Source organism: Salvelinus alpinus, chromosome 24, assembly GCF_045679555.1.
Source record: "Salvelinus alpinus chromosome 24, SLU_Salpinus.1, whole genome shotgun sequence".
Classification (NCBI taxonomy): domain Eukaryota; kingdom Metazoa; phylum Chordata; class Actinopteri; order Salmoniformes; family Salmonidae; genus Salvelinus; species Salvelinus alpinus.
Genome location: NC_092109.1, coordinates 41,824,085 through 41,850,751, shown reverse-complemented (window position 1 = coordinate 41,850,751; position 26,667 = coordinate 41,824,085). Strand labels below are relative to the sequence as shown.

At 45.4% G+C, this 26,667-nt stretch overlaps 1 protein-coding gene across 1 annotated transcript in view; it reads right to left on the bottom strand.

Annotated features, from left to right (window-relative positions):
- trim47 (tripartite motif containing 47) overlaps positions 1–22,427 on the bottom strand; it is a 32,071-nt gene extending 9,644 nt beyond the window's left edge. The window contains exons 1-7 of the mRNA XM_071364940.1: positions 22,033–22,427; positions 19,927–20,144; positions 12,941–12,986; positions 12,350–12,445; positions 8,836–8,925; positions 7,751–7,885; positions 7,084–7,106 (exon numbers count right to left, since the gene is read on the bottom strand). Coding sequence (XP_071221041.1) covers positions 7,084–7,106; positions 7,751–7,885; positions 8,836–8,925; positions 12,350–12,445; positions 12,941–12,986; positions 19,927–20,144; positions 22,033–22,221 — 797 coding nt within the window. The 5' untranslated portion in view covers positions 22,222–22,427. The remainder of the gene's footprint in view (positions 1–7,083; positions 7,107–7,750; positions 7,886–8,835; positions 8,926–12,349; positions 12,446–12,940; positions 12,987–19,926; positions 20,145–22,032) is intronic.
- Positions 22,428–26,667: the final 4,240 nt, after the last annotated feature.

The following is a 26,667-nucleotide window of genomic DNA, read 5'->3' as shown; positions in this document are numbered from 1 at the left end:
TCACTACACGGGGCTGTAACAGGGAGATGACTGTCAACCGTTATTATAGAGTCAATACACGGGCTGTAACAGGGAGATGACTGTCAACCGTTATTATAGAGTCACTACACGGGGCTGTAACGGGGAGATGACTGTCAACCGTTATTATAGAGTCACTACACGGGGCTGTAACGGGGAGATGACTGTCAACCGTTATTATAGAGTCACTACACGGGGCTGTAACAGGGAGATGACTGTCAACCGTTATTATAGAGTCACTACACGGGGCTGTAACGGGGAGATGACTGTCAACCGTTATTATAGAGTCACTACACGGGGCTGTAACGGGGAGATGACTGTCAACCGTTATTATAGAGTCACTACACGGGGCTGTAACAGGGAGATGACTGTCAACCGTTATTATAGAGTCACTACACGGGGCTGTAACAGGGAGATGACTGTCAACCGTTATTATAGAGTCACTACACGGGGCTGTAACAGGGAGATGACTGTCAACCGTTATTATAGAGTCACTACACGGGGCTGTAACGGGGAGATGACTGTCAACCGTTATTATAGAGTCACTACACGGGGCTGTAACAGGGAGATGACTGTCAACCGTTATTATAGAGTCACTACACGGGGCTGTAACGGGGAGATGACTGTCAACCGTTATTATAGAGTCACTACACGGGGCTGTAACAGGGAGATGACTGTCAACCGTTATTATAGAGTCACTACACGGGGCTGTAACAGGGAGATGACTGTCAACCGTTATTATAGAGTCACTACACGGGGCTGTAACAGGGAGATGACTGTCAACCGTTATTATAGAGTCACTACACGGGGCTGTAACAGGGAGATGACTGTCAACCGTTATTATAGAGTCACTACACGGGGCTGTAACAGGGAGATGACTGTCAACCGTTATTATAGAGTCACTACACGGGGCTGTAACGGGGAGATGACTGTCAACCGTTATTATAGAGTCACTACACGGGGCTGTAACAGGGAGATGACTGTCAACCGTTATTATAGAGTCACTACACGGGGCTGTAACGGGGAGATGACTGTCAACCGTTATTATAGAGTCACTACACGGGGCTGTAACGGGGAGATGACTGTCAACCGTTATTATAGAGTCACTACACGGGGCTGTAACAGGGAGATGACTGTCAACCGTTATTATAGAGTCACTACACGGGGCTGTAACAGGGAGATGACTGTCAACCGTTATTATAGAGTCACTACACGGGGCTGTAACGGGGAGATGACTGTCAACCGTTATTATAGAGTCACTACACGGGGCTGTAACGGGGAGATGACTGTCAACCGTTATTATAGAGTCACTACACGGGGCTGTAACAGGGAGATGACTGTCAACCGTTATTATAGAGTCACTACACGGGGCTGTAACAGGGAGATGACTGTCAACCGTTATTATAGAGTCACTACACGGGGCTGTAACAGGGAGATGACTGTCAACCGTTATTATAGAGTCACTACACGGGGCTGTAACAGGGAGATGACTGTCAACCGTTATTATAGAGTCACTACACGGGGCTGTAACGGGGAGATGACTGTCAACCGTTATTATAGAGTCACTACACGGGGCTGTAACGGGGAGATGACTGTCAACCGTTATTATAGAGTCACTACACGGGGCTGTAACGGGGAGATGACTGTCAACCGTTATTATAGAGTCACTACACGGGGCTGTAACAGGGAGATGACTGTCAACCGTTATTATAGAGTCACTACACGGGGCTGTAACAGGGAGATGACTGTCAACCGTTATTATAGAGTCACTACACGGGGCTGTAACGGGGAGATGACTGTCAACCGTTATTATAGAGTCACTACACGGGGCTGTAACAGGGAGATGACTGTCAACCGTTATTATAGAGTCACTACACGGGGCTGTAACGGGGAGATGACTGTCAACCGTTATTATAGAGTCACTACACGGGGCTGTAACAGGGAGATGACTGTCAACCGTTATTATAGAGTCACTACACGGGGCTGTAACGGGGAGATGACTGTCAACCGTTATTATAGAGTCACTACACGGGGCTGTAACGGGGAGATGACTGTCAACCGTTATTATAGAGTCACTACACGGGGCTGTAACAGGGAGATGACTGTCAACCGTTATTATAGAGTCACTACACGGGGCTGTAACGGGGAGATGACTGTCAACCGTTATTATAGAGTCACTACACGGGGCTGTAACAGGGAGATGACTGTCAACCGTTATTATAGAGTCACTACACGGGGCTGTAACGGGGAGATGACTGTCAACCGTTATTATAGAGTCACTACACGGGGCTGTAACAGGGAGATGACTGTCAACCGTTATTATAGAGTCACTACACGGGGCTGTAACAGGGAGATGACTGTCAACCGTTATTATAGAGTCACTACACGGGGCTGTAACGGGGAGATGACTGTCAACCGTTATTATAGAGTCACTACACGGGGCTGTAACAGGGAGATGACTGTCAACCGTTATTATAGAGTCACTACACGGGGCTGTAACGGGGAGATGACTGTCAACCGTTATTATAGAGTCACTACACGGGGCTGTAACAGGGAGATGACTGTCAACCGTTATTATAGAGTCACTACACGGGGCTGTAACAGGGAGATGACTGTCAACCGTTATTATAGAGTCACTACACGGGGCTGTAACAGGGAGATGACTGTCAACCGTTATTATAGAGTCACTACACGGGGCTGTAACGGGGAGATGACTGTCAACCGTTATTATAGAGTCACTACACGGGGCTGTAACGGGGAGATGACTGTCAACCGTTATTATAGAGTCACTACACGGGGCTGTAACAGGGAGATGACTGTCAACCGTTATTATAGAGTCACTACACGGGGCTGTAACAGGGAGATGACTGTCAACCGTTATTATAGAGTCACTACACGGGGCTGTAACGGGGAGATGACTGTCAACCGTTATTATAGAGTCACTACACGGGGCTGTAACAGGGAGATGACTGTCAACCGTTATTATAGAGTCACTACACGGGGCTGTAACAGGGAGATGACTGTCAACCGTTATTATAGAGTCACTACACGGGGCTGTAACGGGGAGATGACTGTCAACCGTTATTATAGAGTCACTACACGGGGCTGTAACGGGGAGATGACTGTCAACCGTTATTATAGAGTCACTACACGGGGCTGTAACGGGGAGATGACTGTCAACCGTTATTATAGAGTCAATACACGGGGCTGTAACGGGGAGATGACTGTCAACCGTTATTATAGAGTCAATACACGGGGCTGTAACGGGGAGATGACTGTCAACCGTTATTATAGAGTCACTACACGGGGCTGTAACGGGGAGATGACTGTCAACCGTTATTATAGAGTCACTACACGGGGCTGTAACGGGGAGATGACTGTCAACCGTTATTATAGAGTCACTACACGGGGCTGTAACGGGGAGATGACTGTCAACCGTTATTATAGAGTCACTACACGGGGCTGTAACAGGGAGATGACTGTCAACCGTTATTATAGAGTCACTACACGGGGCTGTAACAGGGAGATGACTGTCAACCGTTATTATAGAGTCACTACACGGGGCTGTAACGGGGAGATGACTGTCAACCGTTATTATAGAGTCACTACACGGGGCTGTAACGGGGAGATGACTGTCAACCGTTATTATAGAGTCACTACACGGGGCTGTAACAGGGAGATGACTGTCAACCGTTATTATAGAGTCACTACACGGGGCTGTAACGGGGAGATGACTGTCAACCGTTATTATAGAGTCACTACACGGGGCTGTAACGGGGAGATGACTGTCAACCGTTATTATAGAGTCACTACACGGGGCTGTAACAGGGAGATGACTGTCAACCGTTATTATAGAGTCACTACACGGGGCTGTAACAGGGAGATGACTGTCAACCGTTATTATAGAGTCACTACACGGGGCTGTAACAGGGAGATGACTGTCAACCGTTATTATAGAGTCACTACACGGGGCTGTAACAGGGAGATGACTGTCAACCGTTATTATAGAGTCACTACACGGGGCTGTAACAGGGAGATGACTGTCAACCGTTATTATAGAGTCACTACACGGGGCTGTAACGGGGAGATGACTGTCAACCGTTATTATAGAGTCACTACACGGGGCTGTAACAGGGAGATGACTGTCAACCGTTATTATAGAGTCACTACACGGGGCTGTAACGGGGAGATGACTGTCAACCGTTATTATAGAGTCACTACACGGGGCTGTAACAGGGAGATGACTGTCAACCGTTATTATAGAGTCACTACACGGGGCTGTAACGGGGAGATGACTGTCAACCGTTATTATAGAGTCACTACACGGGGCTGTAACAGGGAGATGACTGTCAACCGTTATTATAGAGTCACTACACGGGGCTGTAACAGGGAGATGACTGTCAACCGTTATTATAGAGTCACTACACGGGGCTGTAACGGGGAGATGACTGTCAACCGTTATTATAGAGTCACTACACGGGGCTGTAACGGGGAGATGACTGTCAACCGTTATTATAGAGTCACTACACGGGGCTGTAACAGGGAGATGACTGTCAACCGTTATTATAGAGTCACTACACGGGGCTGTAACGGGGAGATGACTGTCAACCGTTATTATAGAGTCACTACACGGGGCTGTAACAGGGAGATGACTGTCAACCGTTATTATAGAGTCACTACACGGGGCTGTAACGGGGAGATGACTGTCAACCGTTATTATAGAGTCACTACACGGGGCTGTAACAGGGAGATGACTGTCAACCGTTATTATAGAGTCACTACACGGGGCTGTAACGGGGAGATGACTGTCAACCGTTATTATAGAGTCACTACACGGGGCTGTAACAGGGAGATGACTGTCAACCGTTATTATAGAGTCACTACACGGGGCTGTAACGGGGAGATGACTGTCAACCGTTATTATAGAGTCACTACACGGGGCTGTAACGGGGAGATGACTGTCAACCGTTATTATAGAGTCACTACACGGGGCTGTAACAGGGAGATGACTGTCAACCGTTATTATAGAGTCACTACACGGGGCTGTAACGGGGAGATGACTGTCAACCGTTATTATAGAGTCACTACACGGGGCTGTAACGGGGAGATGACTGTCAACCGTTATTATAGAGTCACTACACGGGGCTGTAACGGGGAGATGACTGTCAACCGTTATTATAGAGTCAATACACGGGGCTGTAACGGGGAGATGACTGTCAACCGTTATTATAGAGTCACTACACGGGGCTGTAACAGGGAGAGGACTGTCAACCGTTATTATAGAGTCACTACACGGGGCTGTAACAGGGAGATGACTGTCAACCGTTATTATAGAGTCACTACACGGGGCTGTAACAGGGAGATGACTGTCAACCGTTATTATAGAGTCACTACACGGGGCTGTAACAGGGAGATGACTGTCAACCGTTATTATAGAGTCACTACACGGGGCTGTAACGGGGAGATGACTGTCAACCGTTATTATAGAGTCACTACACGGGGCTGTAACGGGGAGATGACTGTCAACCGTTATTATAGAGTCACTACACGGGGCTGTAACGGGGAGATGACTGTCAACCGTTATTATAGAGTCACTACACGGGGCTGTAACGGGGAGATGACTGTCAACCGTTATTATAGAGTCACTACACGGGGCTGTAACAGGGAGATGACTGTCAACCGTTATTATAGAGTCACTACACGGGGCTGTAACAGGGAGATGACTGTCAACCGTTATTATAGAGTCACTACACGGGGCTGTAACGGGGAGATGACTGTCAACCGTTATTATAGAGTCACTACACGGGGCTGTAACAGGGAGATGACTGTCAACCGTTATTATAGAGTCACTACACGGGGCTGTAACAGGGAGATGACTGTCAACCGTTATTATAGAGTCACTACACGGGGCTGTAACAGGGAGATGACTGTCAACCGTTATTATAGAGTCACTACACGGGGCTGTAACAGGGAGATGACTGTCAACCGTTATTATAGAGTCACTACACGGGGCTGTAACGGGGAGATGACTGTCAACCGTTATTATAGAGTCACTACACGGGGCTGTAACGGGGAGATGACTGTCAACCGTTATTATAGAGTCAATACACGGGGCTGTAACAGGGAGATGACTGTCAACCGTTATTATAGAGTCACTACACGGGGCTGTAACGGGGAGGAGGGGAGACCACAGGCTGAACCCGAGACCACCAGACTACAGGCTGAACCCGAGACCACCAGACTACAGGCTGAACCCGAGATCACCAGACTACAGGCTGAACCCGAGACCACCAGACTACAGGCTGAACCCGAGACCACCAGACTACAGGCTGAACCCAGAGACCACCAGACTACAGGCTGAACCTGAGACCACCAGACTACAGGCTGAACCCGAGACCACCAGACTACAGGCTGAACCCAGAGACCACCAGACTACAGGCTGAACCCGAGACCACCAGACTACAGGCTGAACCCGAGACCACCAGACCACAGGCTGAACCCGAGACCACAGGGTGAACCCAAGACCACCAGACTGAACCCGAGACCACCAGACTACAGGCTGAACCCGAGACCACCAGACTACAGGCTGAACCTGAGACCACCAGACTACAGGCTGAACCCCGAGACCACCAGACTACAGACTGAACCCGAGACCACCAGACTACAGGCTGAACCTGAGACCACCAGACTACAGGCTGAACCCCGAGACCACCAGACTACAGGCTGAACCCGAGACCACAGGCTGAACCCAAGACCACCAGACTACAGACTGAACCCCGAGACCACAGGCTGAACCTGAGACCACCAGACTACAGGCTGAACCCCGAGACCACCAGACTACAGGCTGAACCCGAGACCACCAGACTACAGGCTGAACCCCGAGACCACCAGACTACAGACTGAACCCGAGACCACCAGACTACAGACTGAACCCGAGACCACCAGACTACAGGCTGAACCCGAGACCACCAGACTACAGGCTGAACCCCGAGACCACCAGACTACAGGCTGAACCCCGAGACCACCAGACTACAGGCTGAACATGGGAAAACAAAAAAAACTTACTTTTTGTATGTCTCAGTGATGCTCTGTGGAGAGAGAAATAGACAGAAGATGAGATTACAAACCATTTCACACAGCTAAAACTAACCCAATATAGAATGTTCTAGAAGGCTAAAATGCAGAGCCAGGAAAGTAACAGGCTAATTGTTTCTGAAAACCCTGTTACCTGGAATCCTTGTCCTTAGACCCAGATTGTATAATGTGTGGGATATCTGTAAAGAAACCGTCTGAACCAAACATTTCTCCAAACCCGCACCTATAACTCGGCAGTGGTAGACGATGCCGAAGCGCGCCGTCTACCACAGCGTCTATATAGTGCTAAGCTAAAAACCACCATTTGTAGTCCTTTGACCATAGGCCTGGATAGAATTCTGAGACCTTTTCTTAACTAATAGCAAGTCCCATCCAGTTGACTCATTAGGAATGACCCACGATGGCGCTGCCCGTGCTAAAACAGGACTATAGACCTCTATCCAACTCTATGAGTCTGACCATAGATAAAAGGTGGGAGGATTGCCATGCTACCTTCATCAACACATCAGTAACATGAAAACTACAAGACTAAATGTATGACCAATTCTCAGAAAACCCTTTAGAATCCTGTAGCACATTTTCTATCAACCATCTCAGAATGGACAGAAACTGTGAGGGGAATGTTTGACAAAGTCACCTCGAAGCTGGTGTTTCCTCTGATGTGGTTGTGTATCTGGGCTATGTGTTTGTCCACAGCTACCACCTCGGTCTCCACCCACCTCAGGTTGTCATCTATCGTCCCTATGACAGTCCCCTCCTCAGCATCCAGAGCCTAAGGACGGACATTTCAACATTATTACACTGTTGGAACTCTCATGACAATTTTCTAAATAGTCTAATTATTATTTTGCTGCTGCTGTATGCAAATTAGCCCAATTAGCCCAGAGCCACAGTATTCAGTATCCCAACTAACCAATAGGCTACACACAGAGTATCCCAACTAACCATCAAGCTACACAGAGTACACTATTTTATTTATTTCATCACATTCCCAGTGGGTCAGAAGTTTACATACACTCAATTAGTATTTGGTAGCATTGCCTTTAAATTGTTTAACTTGGGTCAAATGTTTCAGGTAGCCTTCCACGAGCTTCCCACAATGAGTTGGGTGAATTTTGGCCCATTCCTCCTGACAGAGCTGGTGTAACTGAGTCAGGTTTTGTAGGCCTTCTTGCTCACACACGCTTTTTCAGTTCTGCCCACAAATTTTCTATAGGATTGAGGTCAGGGCTTTGTGATGGCCACTCCAATACCTTGACTTTGTTGTCCTTAAGCCAATTTTTTGTCTGAGGTCTTGGCTGATTTCTTTTGATTTTCCCATGATGTCAAGCAAAGAGTCACTGAGTTTAAAGGTAGGCCTTGAAATACATCCACAAGTACACCTCCAATTGACTTAAATGAGGTCAATTAGCCAATCAGAAGCTTCTAAAGCCATGACATCATTTTCTGGAATTTTCCAAGCTGTTTAAAGGCACAGTCAACTTAGTGTATGTAAACTTCTGACCCACTGGAATTGTGATACAGTGAATTATAAGTGAAATAATCTGTCTGTAAACAATTGTTGGAAAAATTACGTGTCATGCACAAAGTAGATGTCCTAACCGACTTGCCAAAACTATAGTTTGTTAACAAGAAATTTGTGGAGTGGTTGAAAACCGAGTTTTAATGACTCTACCCTAAGTGTATGTAAACTTCCGACTTCACCTGTATATACACACTAACCTCCAGTAGGTCGTCCTTCTCATCCAACAGGAACTGGACTAGAGACCCCACATCCTCCTCAATCTTCTCCTTCAGCTTCAGCTTCTTTAACTAGAAGATGTGATAACATGGGGAAAAGACGCCGACGTCACCTAATGGTCATCTGACGTAACGACTGTCAGTCTAACCGGAGGAGGAATGAACACACACACGACTGTCAGTCTAACCGGAGGAGGAATGAACACACGACTGTCAGTCTAACCGGAGGAGGAATGAACACACGACTGTCAGTCTAACCGGAGGAGGAATGAACACACACACGACTGTCAGTCTAACCGGAGGAGGAATGAACACACACGACTGTCAGTCTAACCGGAGGAGGAATGAACACACACACGACTGTCAGTCTAACCGGAGGAGGAATGAACACACACACGACTGTCAGTCTAACCGGAGGAGGAATGAACACACACACGACTGTCAGTCTAACCGGAGGAGGAATGAACACACACACGACTGTCAGTCTAACCGGAGGAGGAATGAACACACACACGACTGTCAGTCTAACCGGAGGACGTATGAACACACACGACTGAGTCGTAAGTCACTTTGGATAAAAGAGTCTACATAAACGGCATATATTATATGAGAGGACGGATTATATAACTACTCCCAGGGTCGGATTATTACGCCTAGTCCTAGAATAAAAATTACTGTTAAATGGAGATTCTCCAAATAACATGGAGATAATTAGTCCAGGACTAGTCCTTAATCTTTATTAGGTACACCCATCTAGTACAGGGTCGGACCCCCCAACTTCGCACCCAGAAAACCCATGATTCTTCGGGACATGGATTCTACAAGGTGTGGTAACGTGTGCCAGGAAATCATTCCCCAGACCATTACACCACCGCCACCAGCCTGTACCGTTAACACCAGGAAGGACATGGACTCATACTGCTAATAACAAATCCTGACTCTGACATCACCATTTTATTTTACCTTTAACTAGGCAAGTCAGTTAAGAACAAATTCTTATTTTCAATGACGGCCTAGGAACAGTGGGTTAACTGCCTTGTTCAGGGGCAGAACGACAGATTTGTACCTTGTCAGCTCGGGGATTCGAACTTGCAACCTTTCGGTTACTAGCCCAACACTCTAACCACTAGGCTACCTTGCCACCCCATGACGCAACAGGAAACGGGATGCGTTGGACCAGGTGATGTTTTTCTCCTCAGTTGTCCAGTGTTGATGATCGCTTGCCCAGTGGAGCTGCTTCTTCTGTTGTTTTAAGCTGATAGGAGCAGAATCCGGTGTGGTCGTCTGCTGCAATAGTCCATATGTTCTGCACACTACTGTCTGCGGCTCGCCTGTTAGCTTGCACGACTCTCGCCGTTTCCTTCGACCTTTCATCAACGAGCTGTTTTCGTCCACAGGACTGAAGCTGACTGGATGTTTTTTGTTTGTCGCACCATTCTAGGTAAAACTAGGCACTGTCGTGCGTGAAAGGCCCAGGAGGCCGTTTCTGAGACACTGGAACCGGCGCGCCTGACACCAACGATCACACCACGCTCAAAGTCTCTTAGGTCACCTGTTTGGCCCATTCTAACTTTCAATTGAACAGTAACTGAATGTCTCAATGCCTGTCTGCCTGCTTTATATAGCAAGCCACGGCCACGTGACTCACTGTCTGTAGGCGCAAAGCATTTTCGTGAACAGGGTGGTGAGCCTAACAAACTGGCTACTGATATATATAGTACCAGTCAGAAGTTGACTCATTCCAAGTTTTTTTCTTTATTTTTTACTATTTTCTACATTTTAGAATTATAGTGAAGACATCAAAACTATGAAATCATGTAGTAACCAAAAAAAGTGTTAAACAAAATATATTTCAGATTCTTCAGTAGCCACCCTTTGCCTTGACAGCTTTGCACAATCTTGGCATTCTCTCAACCAGCTTCACCTGGAATTATTTTCCAACAGTCTTGAAGGAGTTCCCATATATGCTGAGCACTTGTTGGCTTCTTTTCCTTCACTCTGTGGTCCAACTCATCCCAAACCATCTCAATTGGGTTGAGGTCGAGTGATTGTGGAAGCCATGTCATCTGATGCAGCACTCCATCACTCTCCTTATTGGTCAAATAGTCCTTACACAGCCTGGAGGTGTGTTGGGTCATTGTCCTGTTGAAAAACAAATGATAGTCCCATTAAGCGCAAATCAGATGGGATGGCATATCGCTGTAGAACGCTGTGGTAGCCATGCTGGTCAAGTGTGCCTTGAATTCTAAATAAATCAGTGTCACCAGCAAAGCACCCTCACACCTCCTCCATGCTTCACAGTGGGAACCACACATGCAGAGATCATCTGTTCACCTACTCTGCGTCTCACAAAGACACGGCGGTTGGAACCAAAAATCTCACAAAGGACAGATTTCCACCGGTCTAATGTCCATTGCTCATGTTTCTTAGCCCAAACAAGACTCTTCTCGTCTCTTCTTCTTATTAGTGTCCTTTAGTAGTGGTTTCTTTGCAGTAATTCGACCACAGAGGCCTGATTCACGCAGTCTCCTCTGAACAGTTGATGTTGAGATGTGTCTGTTACTCGAACTCTGAAGCATTTATTTGGGCATCAATTTCTGAGGCTGGTAACTCTAATGAACTTATCCTCTGCAGCAGAGGTAACTCTGGGTCTTCCTTTCCTGTGGCGGTCCTCATGAGAGTCAGTTTCATCATAGTGCTTGATGGTTTTTGCGACTGCACTTGAAGAAACGTTAAAAGTTCTTGAAATTTTCAGGATTGACTGACCTTTGTGTCTTAAAGTAATGATGGACTGTCGTTTCTCTTTGCTTATTTGAGATGTTCTTGCAATAATACGGACTTGGTCTTTTAACAAATAGGGCTGTCTTCTGTATACCAACCCTACCTTGTCATAACACAACTGATTGGCTCAAACCCATTAAGAAGGAAAGAAATTCCACAAATTAACTTTTAACAAGGCACACCTGTAAATTGAAATGCATTCCAGGTAACTACCTCATGAAGCTGGTTGAGAGAATGCCAAGAGTGTGCAAAGCTGTTGTCAAGGCAAAGGGTGGCTACTTTGAAGAATCTCAAATAGAAAAGAAAGATAACTTTCTGGTTACTACATGATTCCATATGTGTTATTTTATAGTTGAAGTCGTCGCTATTATTCTACAATGTAGAAAATAGTAAAAATAAAGAAAAACCCTGGAATGAGTAGGTGTGCACAAACTTTTGACCGGTACTGTATGTACAGATGCAAATTAATTACTTAAAAATCATACAATGTGATTTTCTGGAATTTTGTTTTAGATTCCGTCTCTCACAGTTGAAGTGTACCTATGATACAAAGCATGTAGAGGTCTGTAATTTGTAAGTAGGAAAACCTGCAAAATCGGCAGTGTATCAAATACTTGTTCTCCCCACTGTATGTATATGTAATTAATTAATATATATATTAGTTCACTGGTATACCAACAACATATCTATGTATATCCAGAGCCCAGCTGTGTACCTTGGCTTCATTCTTGGTCTGCTCATCCATAGCCTTCACTCTGGTACACACAGTCTTCTGCCATGTTAATTCCACCAGCCTCAGTCGCAGCTCGCTCTGAGAGAAACACACACACACTTACTTTACCGTGTTCAACCACTCAATCCATCTTAAAAAGGGCAATCTGCAGTTCAAACAATAACAAAGCAGATACCCCGTCGCTGTTTTGGTAAACAGCTGACGGACGGGGGCTGGAGAAATATAACCAGTCACAAACTCATAGACAGAGTTACGGATGCAAGGACAGACCAATTCATGAAATTAAAATGATTGTTTTAACCATGTTATGAGGCTATACAGTTTTGTATACACTTGCATTGTTTACAAACAATGGAGTAAAACAAGCTTACATTTTGGGTTCTGATTATGGGTTACGACAGTTGAACTAAGCTCATGACACATTTACAAGTTATTAGCTTCGAGAATCATATCATTAATTTAAATATTTTATAATGTTACATCCCAAGCTGGATGTATCAGATTGGCCCTTTCAGAAAACCACAACAACAAATCCTTCTCATCAACAGCAGCATGTTGTGTCCTCGGCCTCACCTTCATATCCTCAAGGACCTCTGGTACAGGAGCCACGTCATGGTGTCTGAAAGGACAAGGGAACACGGTCATGTTATTTAAGGACTTGGTTTGAATGCTCAACGTGACAGAAACTTTGGCCTTGAGACCATCAGTTTGGTGATATCAAACTCAAAGAGAGTTGCTCAAAGAGAGAATTTGAGGGAAGGGTAAGGGAAGGGGTAAGGGAAGGGTAATCAAATGTGTCCCTAGATCAGTGGTTAACGGTCCGCCTCAAACCAGTGATAGTGGTGAAACAAAATGTTTGATCAGATACTAAGCATTTTACCAACACTTTCACAGAATTCCCATCACCGTAGCAGAATTCCCATCACCGTAGCAGAATTCTCATCACCGTAGCAGAATTCTCATCACCGTAGCAGAATTCCCATCACCGTAGCAGAATTCTCATCACCGTAGCAGAATTCCCATCACCGTAGCAGAATTCCCATCACCGTAGCAGAATTCCCATCACCGTAGCAGAATTCTCATCACCTCAGCAGAATTCCCATCACCGTAGCAGAATTCCCATCACCGTAGCAGAATTCCCATCACCGTAGCAGAATTCCCATCACCGTAGCAGAATTCTCATCACCGTAGCAGAATTCTCATCACCGTAGCAGAATTCCCATCACCGTAGCAGAATTCCCATCACCGTAGCAGAATTCTCATCACCTCAGCAGAATTCCCATCACCGTAGCAGAATTCCCATCACCGTAGCAGAATTCCCATCACCGTAGCAGAATTCCCATCACCGTAGCAGAATTCTCATCACCGTAGCAGAATTCCCATCACCGTAGCAGAATTCCCATCACCGTAGCAGAATTCTCATCACCTCAGCAGAATTCTCATCACCTCAGCAGAATTCTCATCAGGGTAACGTAATTTGAATCCCCAAAAAGCAATTAACAAATCAATATTTCTAATTTTTTTTTTTAACACTGCTCCCCTGAAAGGCCCGATTTAAACAAACTGAAAAAAATCTGGGGAAGGGTACCAAAACATTTCTGCAGCATTGAAGGTCCTCAAGAACACAGTGGTCTCCATCAAACCGCCAAGAATCCTCCTAGAGCTGGCCGCCCGGCCAAACTGAGAAATCAGTGGAGAGGGGCCTTGGTCAGGGAGGTGACCAAGAACCCGATGGTCACTAACAGAGCTCCTCTGTGGAGATGGGAGAACCTTCCAGAAGGACAACCATCTCTGCAGCACTCCACCAATCAGGCCTTTATGGTGGAGTGGCCATACAGAAGCCACTCTTCAGTAAAAGGCACATGACAGTCCACTTGGAGTTTGCCAGACACACCTAAAGGACTCTCAAACCATGAGAAACAAGACCCTCTGTTCTGATGAAACCAAGATTGAACTCTTTGGCCTGAATGCCAAGCGTCACATCCGGAGGAAACCTGGCACCATCCCTACGGTGAAGCACGCCACCCGGGATCTCCCGGGTGGCGCAGTGGTCTAGGGCACTGCGTTGCAGTGCTAGCTGCGCCAACAGAGTCTCTGGGTTCGCGCCCAGGCTCTGTCGCAGCCGGCCGCAACCGGGAGATCCGTGGGGCGACGCACAATTGGCATAGCGTCGTCCGGGTTAGGGAGGGTTTGGCCGGTAGGGAGGGTTTGACCGGTAGGGATATCCTTGTCTCAGTATGTAAAAATGTAATAAATTGTATGCACTCTACTGTAAGTCGCTCTGGATAAGAGCGTCTGCTCTTGGCCGGTAGGGATATCCTTGTCTCAGTATGTAAAAAATTTAATAAAATGTATGCACTCTACTGTAAGTCGCTCTGGATAAGAGCGTCTGCTAAATGACTAAAATGTAAATGTAAATGCATGGTGGTGGTAGCATCATGCTGACTTGCCAAGTTAAATAAAGGTTCAATTTTTTTTATTTAAATGCTGTGGGGATGTTTTTCAGCGGCAGGGACTGGGAGACTAGTCAGGATGGAGGGAAAGACGAACAGAGCAAAGTACAGAGAAATCCATTGACGTAAACCTACTCCAGAGCGCTCAGGACCTCAGACTGGGGTGAAGTCTTCACCATACCACAGGACAACGACCCTAAATACAAAACCCTCTTAGGCCTCACTCCCACCTATCTGAGATATCTACTGGAGCCCTCATCCTCCGTATTGTTGTCTCTACCTTCTTGCCCTTTGTGCTGTTGTCTGTGCCCATTAATGTTTGTACCATGTTTTGTGCTGCTACCATGTTGTTGTCATGCTGTGTTGCTGCCTTGCTATGTTGTTGTCTTTGGTCTCTCTTTATGTACAGTGGGGAGAACAAGTATTTGATACACTGACAATTTTGCAGGTTTTCCTACTTACAAAGCATGTAGAGGTCTGTAATTTTTATCATAGGTACACTTCAACTGTGAGAGAAGGAATCTAAAACAAAAATCCAGAAAATCACATTGTATGATTTTTAAGTAATTCATTTGCATTTTATTGCATGACATAAGTATTTGATACATCAGAGAAGCAGAACTTAATATTTGGTACAGAAACCTTTGTTTGCAATTACAGAGATCATACGTTTCCTGTAGTTCTTGACCAGGTTTGCACACACTGCAGCAGGGATTTTGGCCCACTCCTCCATACAGACCTTCTCCAGATCCTTCAGGTTTCGGGGCTGTCGCTGGGCAATACGGACTTTCAGCTCCCTCCAAAGATTTTCTATTGGGTTCAGGTCTGGAGACTGGCTAGGCCACTCCAGGACCTTGAGATGCTTCTTACGGAGCCACTCCTTAGTTGCCCTGGCTGTGTGTTTCGGGTCGTTGTCATGCTGGAAGACCCAGCCACGACCCATCTTCAATGCTCTTACTGAGGGAAGGAGGTTGTTGGTCAAGATCTCGCGATACATGGCCCCATCCATCCTCTCCTCAATACGGTGCAGTCGTCCTGTCCCCTTTGCAGAAAAGCATCCCCAAAGAATGATGTTTCCACGTCCATGCTTCACGATTGGGATGGTGTTCTTGGGGTTGTACTCATCCTTCTATTCCTCCAAACACGGCGAGTGGAGTTTAGAGCAAAAAGCTCTATTTTTGTCTCATCAGACCACATGACCTTCTCCCATTCCTCCTCTGGATCATCCAGATGGTCATTGGCAAACTTCAGACGGGCCTGGACATGCGCTGGCTTGAGCAGGGGGACCTTGCGTGCGCTGCAGGATTTTAATCCATGACGGCGTAGTGTGTTACTAATGGTTTTCTTTGAGACTGTGGTCCCAGCTCTCTTCAGGTCATTGACCAGGTCCTGCCGTGTAGTTCTGGGCTGATCCCTCACATTCCTCATGATCATTGATGCCCCACGAGGTGAGATCTTGCATGGAGCCCCAGACCGAGGGTGATTGACCGTCATCTTGAACTTCTTCCATTTTCTAATAATTGTGCCAACAGTTGTTGCCTTCTCACCAAGCTGCTTGGCTATTGTCCTGTAGCCCATCCCAGCCTTGTACAGGTCTACAATTTATCCCTGATGTCCTTACACAGCTCTCTGGTCTTGGCCATTGTGGAGAGGTTGGAGTCTGTTTGATTGAGTGTGTGGACAGGTGTCTTTTATACAGGTAACGAGTTCAAACAGGTGCAGTTAATACAGGTAATGAGTGGAGAACAGGAGGGCTTCTTAAAGAAAAACTAACAGGTCTGTGAGAGCCGGAATTCTTACTGGTTGGTAGGTGATCAAATACTTATGTCATGCAATAAAATGCAAATTAATTACTTAAAAATCATACAATGTGATTTTCTGGATTTTTGTTTTAGATTCCGTCTCTCACAGTTGAAGTGTACCTATGATAAAAATGACAGACCTCTACATGCTTTGTAAGTAGGAAAACCTGCAAAATCGGCAGTGTATCAAATACTTGTTCTCCCCACTGTATGTTTTGTCCTATATTTATATGTTTATTTTTTTTTTTTATCCCAACCCACGTCCCAACAGGAGGTCTTATGCCTTCCCGTAGGCCGTCATTGTAAATAAGAATTTGTTCCTAACTGACTTGCCTAGTTAAATAAAAGGTTTAAAAATTAAATTATTATAAATAAAATAAACAGCACACAGCCAAGACAACGCAGGAGTGGCTTCTGGACATGTCTCTGAATGTCCTTACTGTGTTCAATCACTCATTCCACCTTAAAAGGGAAATCCGCAGTTCAAACAATAACAAAGCAGGCACCCCCCCAGAGTCCGGACTTGAACCCAATCGAACATCTCTGGAGAGATTTGAAAATAGCTGTGCAGCGACGCTCCCCATCCAACTTGACAGAGCTTGAGAAGATCTGCAGAAAAGAATGGGAGAAACTCCCTAAATACAGGTGTGCCAAGCTTGCAGCTTCATACCCAAGAAGACTCAAGGCTGTAATCGCTGCTAAAGGTGTTTCACCAAAGTACTGAGTAAAGGGGTCAGAATACTTATGTAAATGTATATGTTTAAAAAATACATATATATACACATTTTATTTTTTTCATAAAAACCTGTTTTGCTTTGTCATTATAGGGTATTGTGTGTAGATTGATGAAGGGGGGGAAACGATTTAACACATTTTAGAATAATGCTGTAACATAACAAAATGTGGAAAAAGTCAAGGGCTCTGATTACTTCCTGAATGCACTGTATGCGTCATTCAAATATACTGAATAAAAATAGATTTTTACTGAGTTACAGTCCATATTAGGAAATCAGTCAATTGAAATAAATTGATTAGGCCCTATTCTTTGATTTTTACATGACTAGGCAGGGGTGCAGCTATGGGTGGGCCTTGGAGGGCATAGGCCCACCCACTTGAAAGCTAGACCCACCCACTGGGGAGCCAATCAGAATGAGTTTTTCCCCACAAAAGGGCTTTATTACAGAAATAAATACTTTGCTATATACAGTTTACCAGTACTGAGAAACATGTGGTTGGCCAGCACGCGGATGGCCAGCTCTCCAGCACGCGGATGGCCAGCTCTCCAGCACGCGGATGGCCAGCTCTCCAGCACGCGGTTGGCCAGCTCTCCAGCACGCGGATGGCCAGCTCTCCAGCACGCGGATGGCCAGCTCTCCAACACGCGGTTGGCCAGCTCTCCAACACGCGGTTGGCCAGCTCTCCAACATCTTGAAAGTGTTATTTGATGTGACATTGTTTTGCTGTGTGGCAACAACACAATATACAGGAAACACTGTAGTCATCGCCGACCTTTGAGAACTGAATTTAAGACATTAACTTGTTTGGGATAGGGGGCAGCATTTTCACTTTTGGATGAATAGCGTGCCCAGAGTGAACTGCCTCCTACTCAGTCCCAGATGCTAATATATGCATAGTATTATTAGTATTGGATAGAAAACACTCTGACGTTTCTTAAACTGTTTGAATGATGTCTGTGAGTACAACAGAACTTATATGGCAGGCAAAAACCTGAGAAAAAATCCAAACAGGAAGTGGGAAATCTGAGGTTTGTAGTTTTTGAACTCACCCCTATCGAAAACATAGTGGGATATGGGTTATTTTTTCACTTCCTAAGGCTTCCACTAGATGTCAACCATCTTTAGAACGTGGTTTCAGGCTGCTGATGTGAAAGGGGGCCGGATGGGAGCTGTTTGACTAAGGGGTCTGCCTACAGCCTCGTTCTCAGTCACGTGCTTTCACTTGAGAGGTAGCTCTCGTTCCATTGCTTTTCTACAGACAATGGAATTCTCCGGTTGGAACATTATTGAACTTTTATGATAAAAACATCCTAAAGATTGATTCTATACTTAGTTTGACAAGTTTCTTCGACCTGTAATATAACTTTTTGAACGTTTTGTCCGAATGGACAAGATCGCGCTTTTAGATTTGTTTACCAAACGCCCTAACAAAAGAAGCTATTGGACATAAATGGACAAAAATTATGGACATTATCAAACAAAACAAGCATTTATTGTGGAACTGCGATTCCTGGGAGTGCATTCTGATGAAGATCATCAAAGGTAAGTGAATATTTATAATGCTATTTATGAATAATGTTGACTACCCAACATGGCGGATATTTCTCTGGCTGGTTTGGGCTCTGAGCGCCGTTCTCAGATTATGCTTTTTCCGTAAAAAAAATTGAAATCTGACACAGCGGTTGCATTAAGGAGAAGTGTATCTAAAGTTCCATGTATAATAGTTGTATTTTCATCAACATTTATTATGGGTATTTCTGTGAATTCATGTGGCTCTCAGCAATATCACTGCATGTTTTGGAACTACTGAACGTAACACGCCAATGTAAAATAAGATTTTTGGATATAAATATGAACTTCACCGAACAAAACATACATGTATTGTGTAACATGAAGTCCTATGAGTGTCATCTGATGAAAATCATCAAAGGTTAGTGATTCATTTTATCTCTATTTGTGCTTTTTGTGACTCCTCTTTTTGGCGGGAAATGGCTGGATTTTTCTGTGACTCAAGGCCTTCTAACCAGATGAATGAATTTAAGACTAAGGACCCGCCGACAACAGGGACACTCGAAGTCAATCTTAAATGAATCATTGTTAACAGTTAACTGGAGACGTTCCAACAAACGTGATGCACCATAGTACACATCTGTCAGGAGCTCTGTCGGGGCAGTCCCGTTAGATCTCTTATATACTGCTTACAGACACTTTACATCGGCATAGTTCATAGGGTTGGTTCCTGCATGTGTCTGGCACCGTCTCTGATCTTAACTTATAGAACATATTCTGGCTGTTCTGCCAGAAGGTCCTAAGGAGGGGGGGTCATGACCATCTCCCCTCATACCTTTACCAAACACAGGCAGGAACCAAGGATTATTTATGACCTGAAAGATTAGGTGAACATTTTCAAGGCTGTCTCTTCACATGATACAATTTCCTTAAAAACTCTTAACACCCCAGAACTGAATCAAGCAGCTGACAATTTTTGTAATGAGTTTCTGAGATTGGGGTAGGGAAAGCTGATCCTAGATCTATAGGCATCAGGGGAAACGTGAAACATTTGTTACCTGTGTGCCCGGGACTCCCTACACACCACACAGATGGGTTTGTTGTCGGTGTGGCAGTAGAGCTTCAGCTCCTCTCCATGCCTGTCGCATTTCCCGTCTAGTTGGACACGCTTGGACGGAGCCGGCTGCTCACAGGGCTTCAGACACGCAAAATCACTCAGCTTATCAACAAGGTTCTTAACCAGGTAGTTCTTGGTGAAGCTGATCTTATTAAATATCTACAGAGAAAGAGAAAAGTTTTGAACAAACAGCTTTTAGATTATTACATTGAAAAAGGTACTGAATTAGTCGAGACAGTTATGCAAACATTTTTAGCTTGCTACAACCACAGGTAGAGTTGGGCGATATGGCCAAAATACACAACATCGCCAAAAGTATGTGGACACCTGCTCGCCGAACATCTCATTCCAAAATCATGGGCATTAATATGGAGTTGGTCCCTCCTTTGCTGCTATAACAGAAGCCACTCTTCTTGGAAAGCGTTCCACTAGATGTTGGAAGATGGCTGCAGGGACTTGCTTCCATTCAGCTACGAGAACATTAGTGAGGCCGGGCACTGATTTTGGGCGCTTAGGCCTGGCACGCAGCCTGTGTTCCAATTCATCCCAAAGGTGTTCGGTGGGGTTGAGGTCAGGGCTCTGTGCAGGCCAGTCAAGTTAATCCACAACGATCTCGACAAACCATTTCTATATGGACCTTGCTTTGTGCACGGAGGAATTGTCAGGCTGAAACAAGGGCCTTCCCCAAACGTTTGCCACAAAGCTGGAAGCACAGAATGTCATTGTATGCTGCAGTGTTAAGATTTCCCTTCACTGGAACTAAGAGGCCTAGCCTGAACCATGAAAAACAGCCCCAGACCATTATTCATCCTCAAAGTTTACAGTTGGCACTATGCATTGGGGCAGGTAGCGTTCTCCTGGGATCCGCCGAACCCAGATTGGACTGCCAGATGTTGAAGCGGGATTCACTGCTCCAGAGTTCAATGGAAGTGAGCTTTACAACACCCCAGCTGACGCTTGGCATTGCTCATGGTGATCTTAGGCCTTTGTGCAGCTGCTCGGCCTTGTAAACCCATTTCACGAAGCTCCTGATGAACAGTTATTGTGCTGACGTTGCTTCCAGAGGCAGTTTGAAACTCGGTAATGAGTGTTGCAACAGAGGACAGACAATGTTTAAGTGCTACATGCTTCAGCACTCAGTGGTACCATTCTGTGAGCTTGTGTGGCCTACCACGTCGCAGCTGAGCTGTTTTTGCTCCTAGATGTTGCCACTTCACAATAACAGCACTTACAGTTGATAGGGGCAGCTCCAGGAGGTCAGAAATTTGACGTACTGAATTGTTGGAAAGGTGGCATCCTATGACGGTGCCACATTGAAAGTCACTGAGCTCTTCAGTAAGGCCATTCTACCGTAAATGTTTGTTTATGGAGATTGCATGGCTGTGTGCTCGTTTTTATACAACTGTCAGCAACGGGTGTGGCTGAAATAGAGGAATCTACTAATTTGAATGGGTGTCCACATACTTTTGTAACTATAGTGCTTTTCTTATTTTATATTTCAAAATAATTCAAGTTCTAAATATATGCACATGACACTAGAACAGGGTTTCACAGAACCGGTACACCAATAATTAAATGATAGCTTAAGATAATAAAACAATAAAGACCCGCACACTACTCCCTCCAGTATAACTTTATTTATACTTTGTGATACTGACAAGAGCAGTGTGGGGTTCTATCTTTTGAGAGAAAGGAGACAATACTAAAGCTTGCTATGTTACTATCTAGTTAGTTAATCAACGGCATGATGATTCGGCCGTGACTACATGTTGGCTTGATTAAACAACACCTCGCCATACTACCTAATTAGCCACCAAGCTAAATTAGAACACAAAGGCTCCGCGTTTTTCAGCAGTGTCGGCGTTTTAACTAATCTCTAACGTTATCCAATTCCAGTGGTAACGCCTAAAATAGGTACGGAAACTGCATTGTAAATTACACTTGCTACGATTGACTTGAGCATTCAAGATTACAAAGAAAGTGTCTAGCTAGCAAACAGCTGATAAGATAGAACGCTAACGTTAACTAGCATTGAAGCAAAACAAACCATTCGGCACTCGGGGCATTGATAACCGACGTCCTCTCCTCCGTTCTCCTCCCAATGCATCAGGATGCAGAACTTGCAGAAATTGTGTCCGCATTTGAGAATGACGGGGTCGTGGAAGTAGTCAAGGCAGATGGCACACATCAACTCTTTTTGTAGCTCGCTGCCCGCACCGCTGGATCCCGCAGCCATGTTGTTTACCTAGCTACCAACACACGTTTCCGTAGCGTAGAAGAAAGCGGAAGTGTTGGCTCAACATGATTCCTTTGATTGATGACGCAATTGGCTATCCGTTGTCTGGGCGGAGGAAAAGGCGAAAGCTTTTACTCCGCCCAAAATCTGTTCACGAAAATAAACCCAAGAATCGAGGAACTTTTGTATGGAAGTCACTAGGCAGATTTCCATAGAGTACCACATTATGAGTCATAATACCCATAAAACCTAGCGGTCAAACAGGGAAATGGGTCCAGTCGTTTTTACACCATTAATTTTCCCATATGGGATTTGGGAAACACTTCAAATAAGGGCTGTGTTTGGTGTAGGCTTACCCTGGTGTGACGTGTTGATGTCTGTGTAAATATCTCTAGGACAAGGTGACTTTTATCAATATATTCGTCTCTATTTACTTTTATTAACTTTAACTTTCATTAATAACCTAAAACACAAGGCCAAATATACACTGGAGTTGCTTACCAAGAAGACAGAGAATGTTCCTGAGTGGCCGAGTTACAGTTTTGACTTGAATCTGCTTGAAAATCTATGGCAAGACCTGAAAATGGTTGTCTAGCAATGATCAACAACCAATTTGACAGAACTTGAAGAATTTTCTAAAGAATAATGGGCAAATGGTGCACAATCCAGGTGTGGAAAGCTCTTAGAGACTTGCCCAGAAAGACTCACAGCTGTAATCGCTGCTCAAGGGGCTTGCTTCTACAAAGTATTTACTCAGGGATGTGAATACTTATGTAAATGAGATATTCCTGTATGTTTTCACTTTGTCATTATGGGGTATTGTGTGTAGATGGGTGATATTTTTTTTTGATTTAATCAATTTTTAACTCAGGCTGTAACACAACAAAATGTGAAAGAAGTCAATGGGTATGAATACTTTCTGAAGGAACTGTATGGCAATATGTGGCCTTATATATCAAATAACATGAGATTTATTTAAACATATATGATAAAATATTTAAAACCCATATATAATGTGACATACATTTTAAAATATATTACCAAATATTTTAATAAACGTATCTTAACATATATAACTCTCACACCCCCATACAAAACATTACAATATGCATATGTTTATCACGCTCAACAGTTTTCTGTGTGTATCAAGAATTGTCCACTACCCAAAACGACATCCAGCCAACTTGACACAACTGTGGGAAGCGTTAGTCAACATGGGCCAGCATCCCTGTGGAATACTTGTAGAATCCATGCCAAGGATTTCCATTGGGAATCGTTTATGCCTATTGCCACCAGCAGGGGGCGAGATATGAGCGTCTCCACTCCCATCAACAACACTAGAAGACTTATTTGACAAGTCTAACAGTTTTCACCTACTGTATTCTCCTATAATTTTGGGGGGTTTTGTTAAACACGTATGTGGTTTACACAAGCATATTATCTATAGAACATTCTAGAGTCTAAATGGTTGTCGCACGTACATCTGCGTTGAAAGGTGGCAGAGCTCGAGCGGTGTTTGTCAGACCATGAGACATCCTGAAAATCGGTCTTCTCACGAAAAAGTCTGTAGCTTCAAACGGTTTGACCTACAAAAATTATGACCACTCTATGGAAAGGGGAGACTCTTCAAAACCTAAGGATACATTTTTTGACAGTCTTTTTTTTTTTTACATTTATGAATGTGTTATTCAATACATTACATTTCATAGCCCCACTCTGGGCTATAGCCCCCTAAGCCCCCCACCCCACAATTCCTTTGGGTCACTGCTCAACTCTCTGTATGACTTGTGAAATTATTTGTAATGCATTAATGCAACAATGTTATCATAACTGGCCAAAAAGTGATCCCACTAACTTACTTTTTCCTCCATCAACTTTCCCAGACCGTTCATTTGGCCTATGCTGTAGGCCTGTTTTACAGACAGCAATAAGCAAGAGCAAGCTTGCTTCTTTCCTCGAATAGGCTATTAGGCCTAGTATTAACAAAATATATACAGTATATAGCTTTTGTAAACTATATTTTTTCCAGGGATTTCATGTATTTCATGTTTTCCTCTCCTTGTTCGGCCAACGCCGATCCATTTTTCATTTTCCATTTGTTTTGTCTTGTTTTACCACACATTCCCAGCATAAGGCGCTCGTCGATTCAGGCGCGGCTGAGAATTTTATTGACAGATCATTTGCCCGTAGTTTAGGGATCCCCATCGTTCCTGTGGATATGCCCTTCCCAGCCTTAGATAGTCGACCATTAGGGTTGATTAGGGAGGCCACCGCTCCACTAGACATGGTTACGCAGGAGGGTCACACGGAGATAATCAGTCTTTTTCTCATTGACTCTCCTGCGTTTCCCGTGGTGCTAGACCTACCCTGGTTAGCTTGTCATGACCCCACTGTTTCATGGCAATGGAGGGCTCTCACGGGGTGGTCGCGAGAGTGCTCGGGGAGGTGTTTAGGGGTTTCCGTAGGTGCTACTACGGTGGAAAGTCCAGACCAGGTCTCCACCATGCGCATTCCCCCCGAATATGCTGATTTGGCTCTCGACTTCTCCAAAAAGAAGGCGACTCAATTACCACTCCATCGACGGGGGGGATTGTGCGATAAATCTCCTGGTAGACGCTGCACTTCCCAGGAGTCACGTGTATCCTCTGTCACAGGCGGAGACGGTGGCTATGGAAACATATGTCTCCGAATCCCTGCGTCAGGGGTACATTCGGTCCTCCACTTCCCCCGCCTCCTCGAGTTTCTTTTTTGTGAAGAAGAAGGAGGGGGGTCTGCGCCCATGTATTGACTATCGGGGCTTAAATCAGATAACTGTGAGGTACAGTTACAGCCAGGGCCGGCCGGGGGAGTGAGCGGCGTTCATCCCCTGGGCAGAGATGGCCCAAAACACACTCCGCCACTCCTCCACTAACCTCTTTCCCTTCCAGTGCGTACTGGGGTATCAGCCGGTTCTGGCACCGTGGCATCAGAGCCAGATCGAAGCTCCTGCGGTGGACGAATGGTTCAAGTGCTCGGAGGAGACCTGGGACGCCGCCCATGTGCACCTACAACAGGCCGTGAGACGGCAAAAAGAGGGCGCTGACCGTCACCGCAGCGAGACCGGGTCTAGCTCTCGACCCGAAACCTGCCCCTCTGCCTGCCCTGCCGGAAGCTGGGTCCGCGGTTTGTGGGGCCATTTAAAGTCCTGAGGAGACTGAACGAGGTGTGCTACAGGTTACAGCTTCCCCCAGATTATCGTATTAATCCCTCGTTCCATGTGTCTCTCCTCAGGCCGGTGGTGGCTGGTCCACTCTAGGAAGCTGAGGTGCGGGATGTTCCTCCGCCCCCTCTGGACATCGAGGGGGCCCCGTCGTATGCTGTTCGAGCTATCCTGGACTTGAGGCATTGGGCGAGGGGCCTTCAGTACCTTGTGGAGTGGGAGGGGTACAGTCCGGAGGAGAGATGCTGGGTGCCGCTGGAGGACGTCCTGGACCCTTCGTTGCTGCGGGATTTCCACCGTCTCCATCCGGATCGCCCTGCGCCTCGTCCTCCGGGTCGTCCCCGAGGTCGGTGTCGGCGTGCTGCTGGAGCCACGCGTCAAGGGGGGGGGGGGGGATACTGTCGGTCCCTCTCCTTGTTCGGTCGGCGGTCGACGTCACCGGCCTTCTAGCCGCTGCCGATCCACTTTTCATTTTCCATTTGTTTTGTCTTTGTTTTATATACCTGATTTCAATCCCACAATTACTGTTTTATTTTTAACCCTCTGTTCCCTCATGGTTTTTTGTGAGTGATTGTTTATTGTATTTTCGGTCTGTCATGGTGTGCGTGTATTTGTTACTTTGTATATTTGACATTTTTGAATAAAAGTACGTTGTTTACTCATATCTGCTGTCCTGCGCCTGACTCTCTACACCAGCCACACATAGGACCCATTACAAGCAGGCTCCGGACCTCGTAAAGTAAAGTTGAATACCCCTGGTCTATAGGCTGTAAACTGCAGAGATGTAGGCCAATTTGAATAACGTTTATATTTTTATCTTTAAAATTAGAGCTAGTGTTATAGATAAGTAATTTTAGGCTTCTCTGCTGATCTGTAAAATTCCCTTGGCCTGCATAAAATGTATTACTAAACTGGTAGGCCAAGGGCTACTGAAGCTTATCTAATAGCTACAGTATATAAGAGCGTTGAGCAACTCCAGTCCTCAAGGCCTGATTGGTGTCACACTTCCCCCCCCCCCCCAACCTTATAGCTAACGCACCCCAATGAAAGTAATTGCATTCTAAACTGAAGACCATGATTAGTTTAATATTGGAGTCTGGTGTTAGCTGGGGCAAAAGTGTGATTCTAATCAGGTCCCTGAGAACTGGAGTTGCTCATCCTTCAGTTATAAGAACATAACTGATTCATACAATTGATTGAACTGTTTAAAAAAAAAATATATATATATATTTAAAAAATCAGCCTAC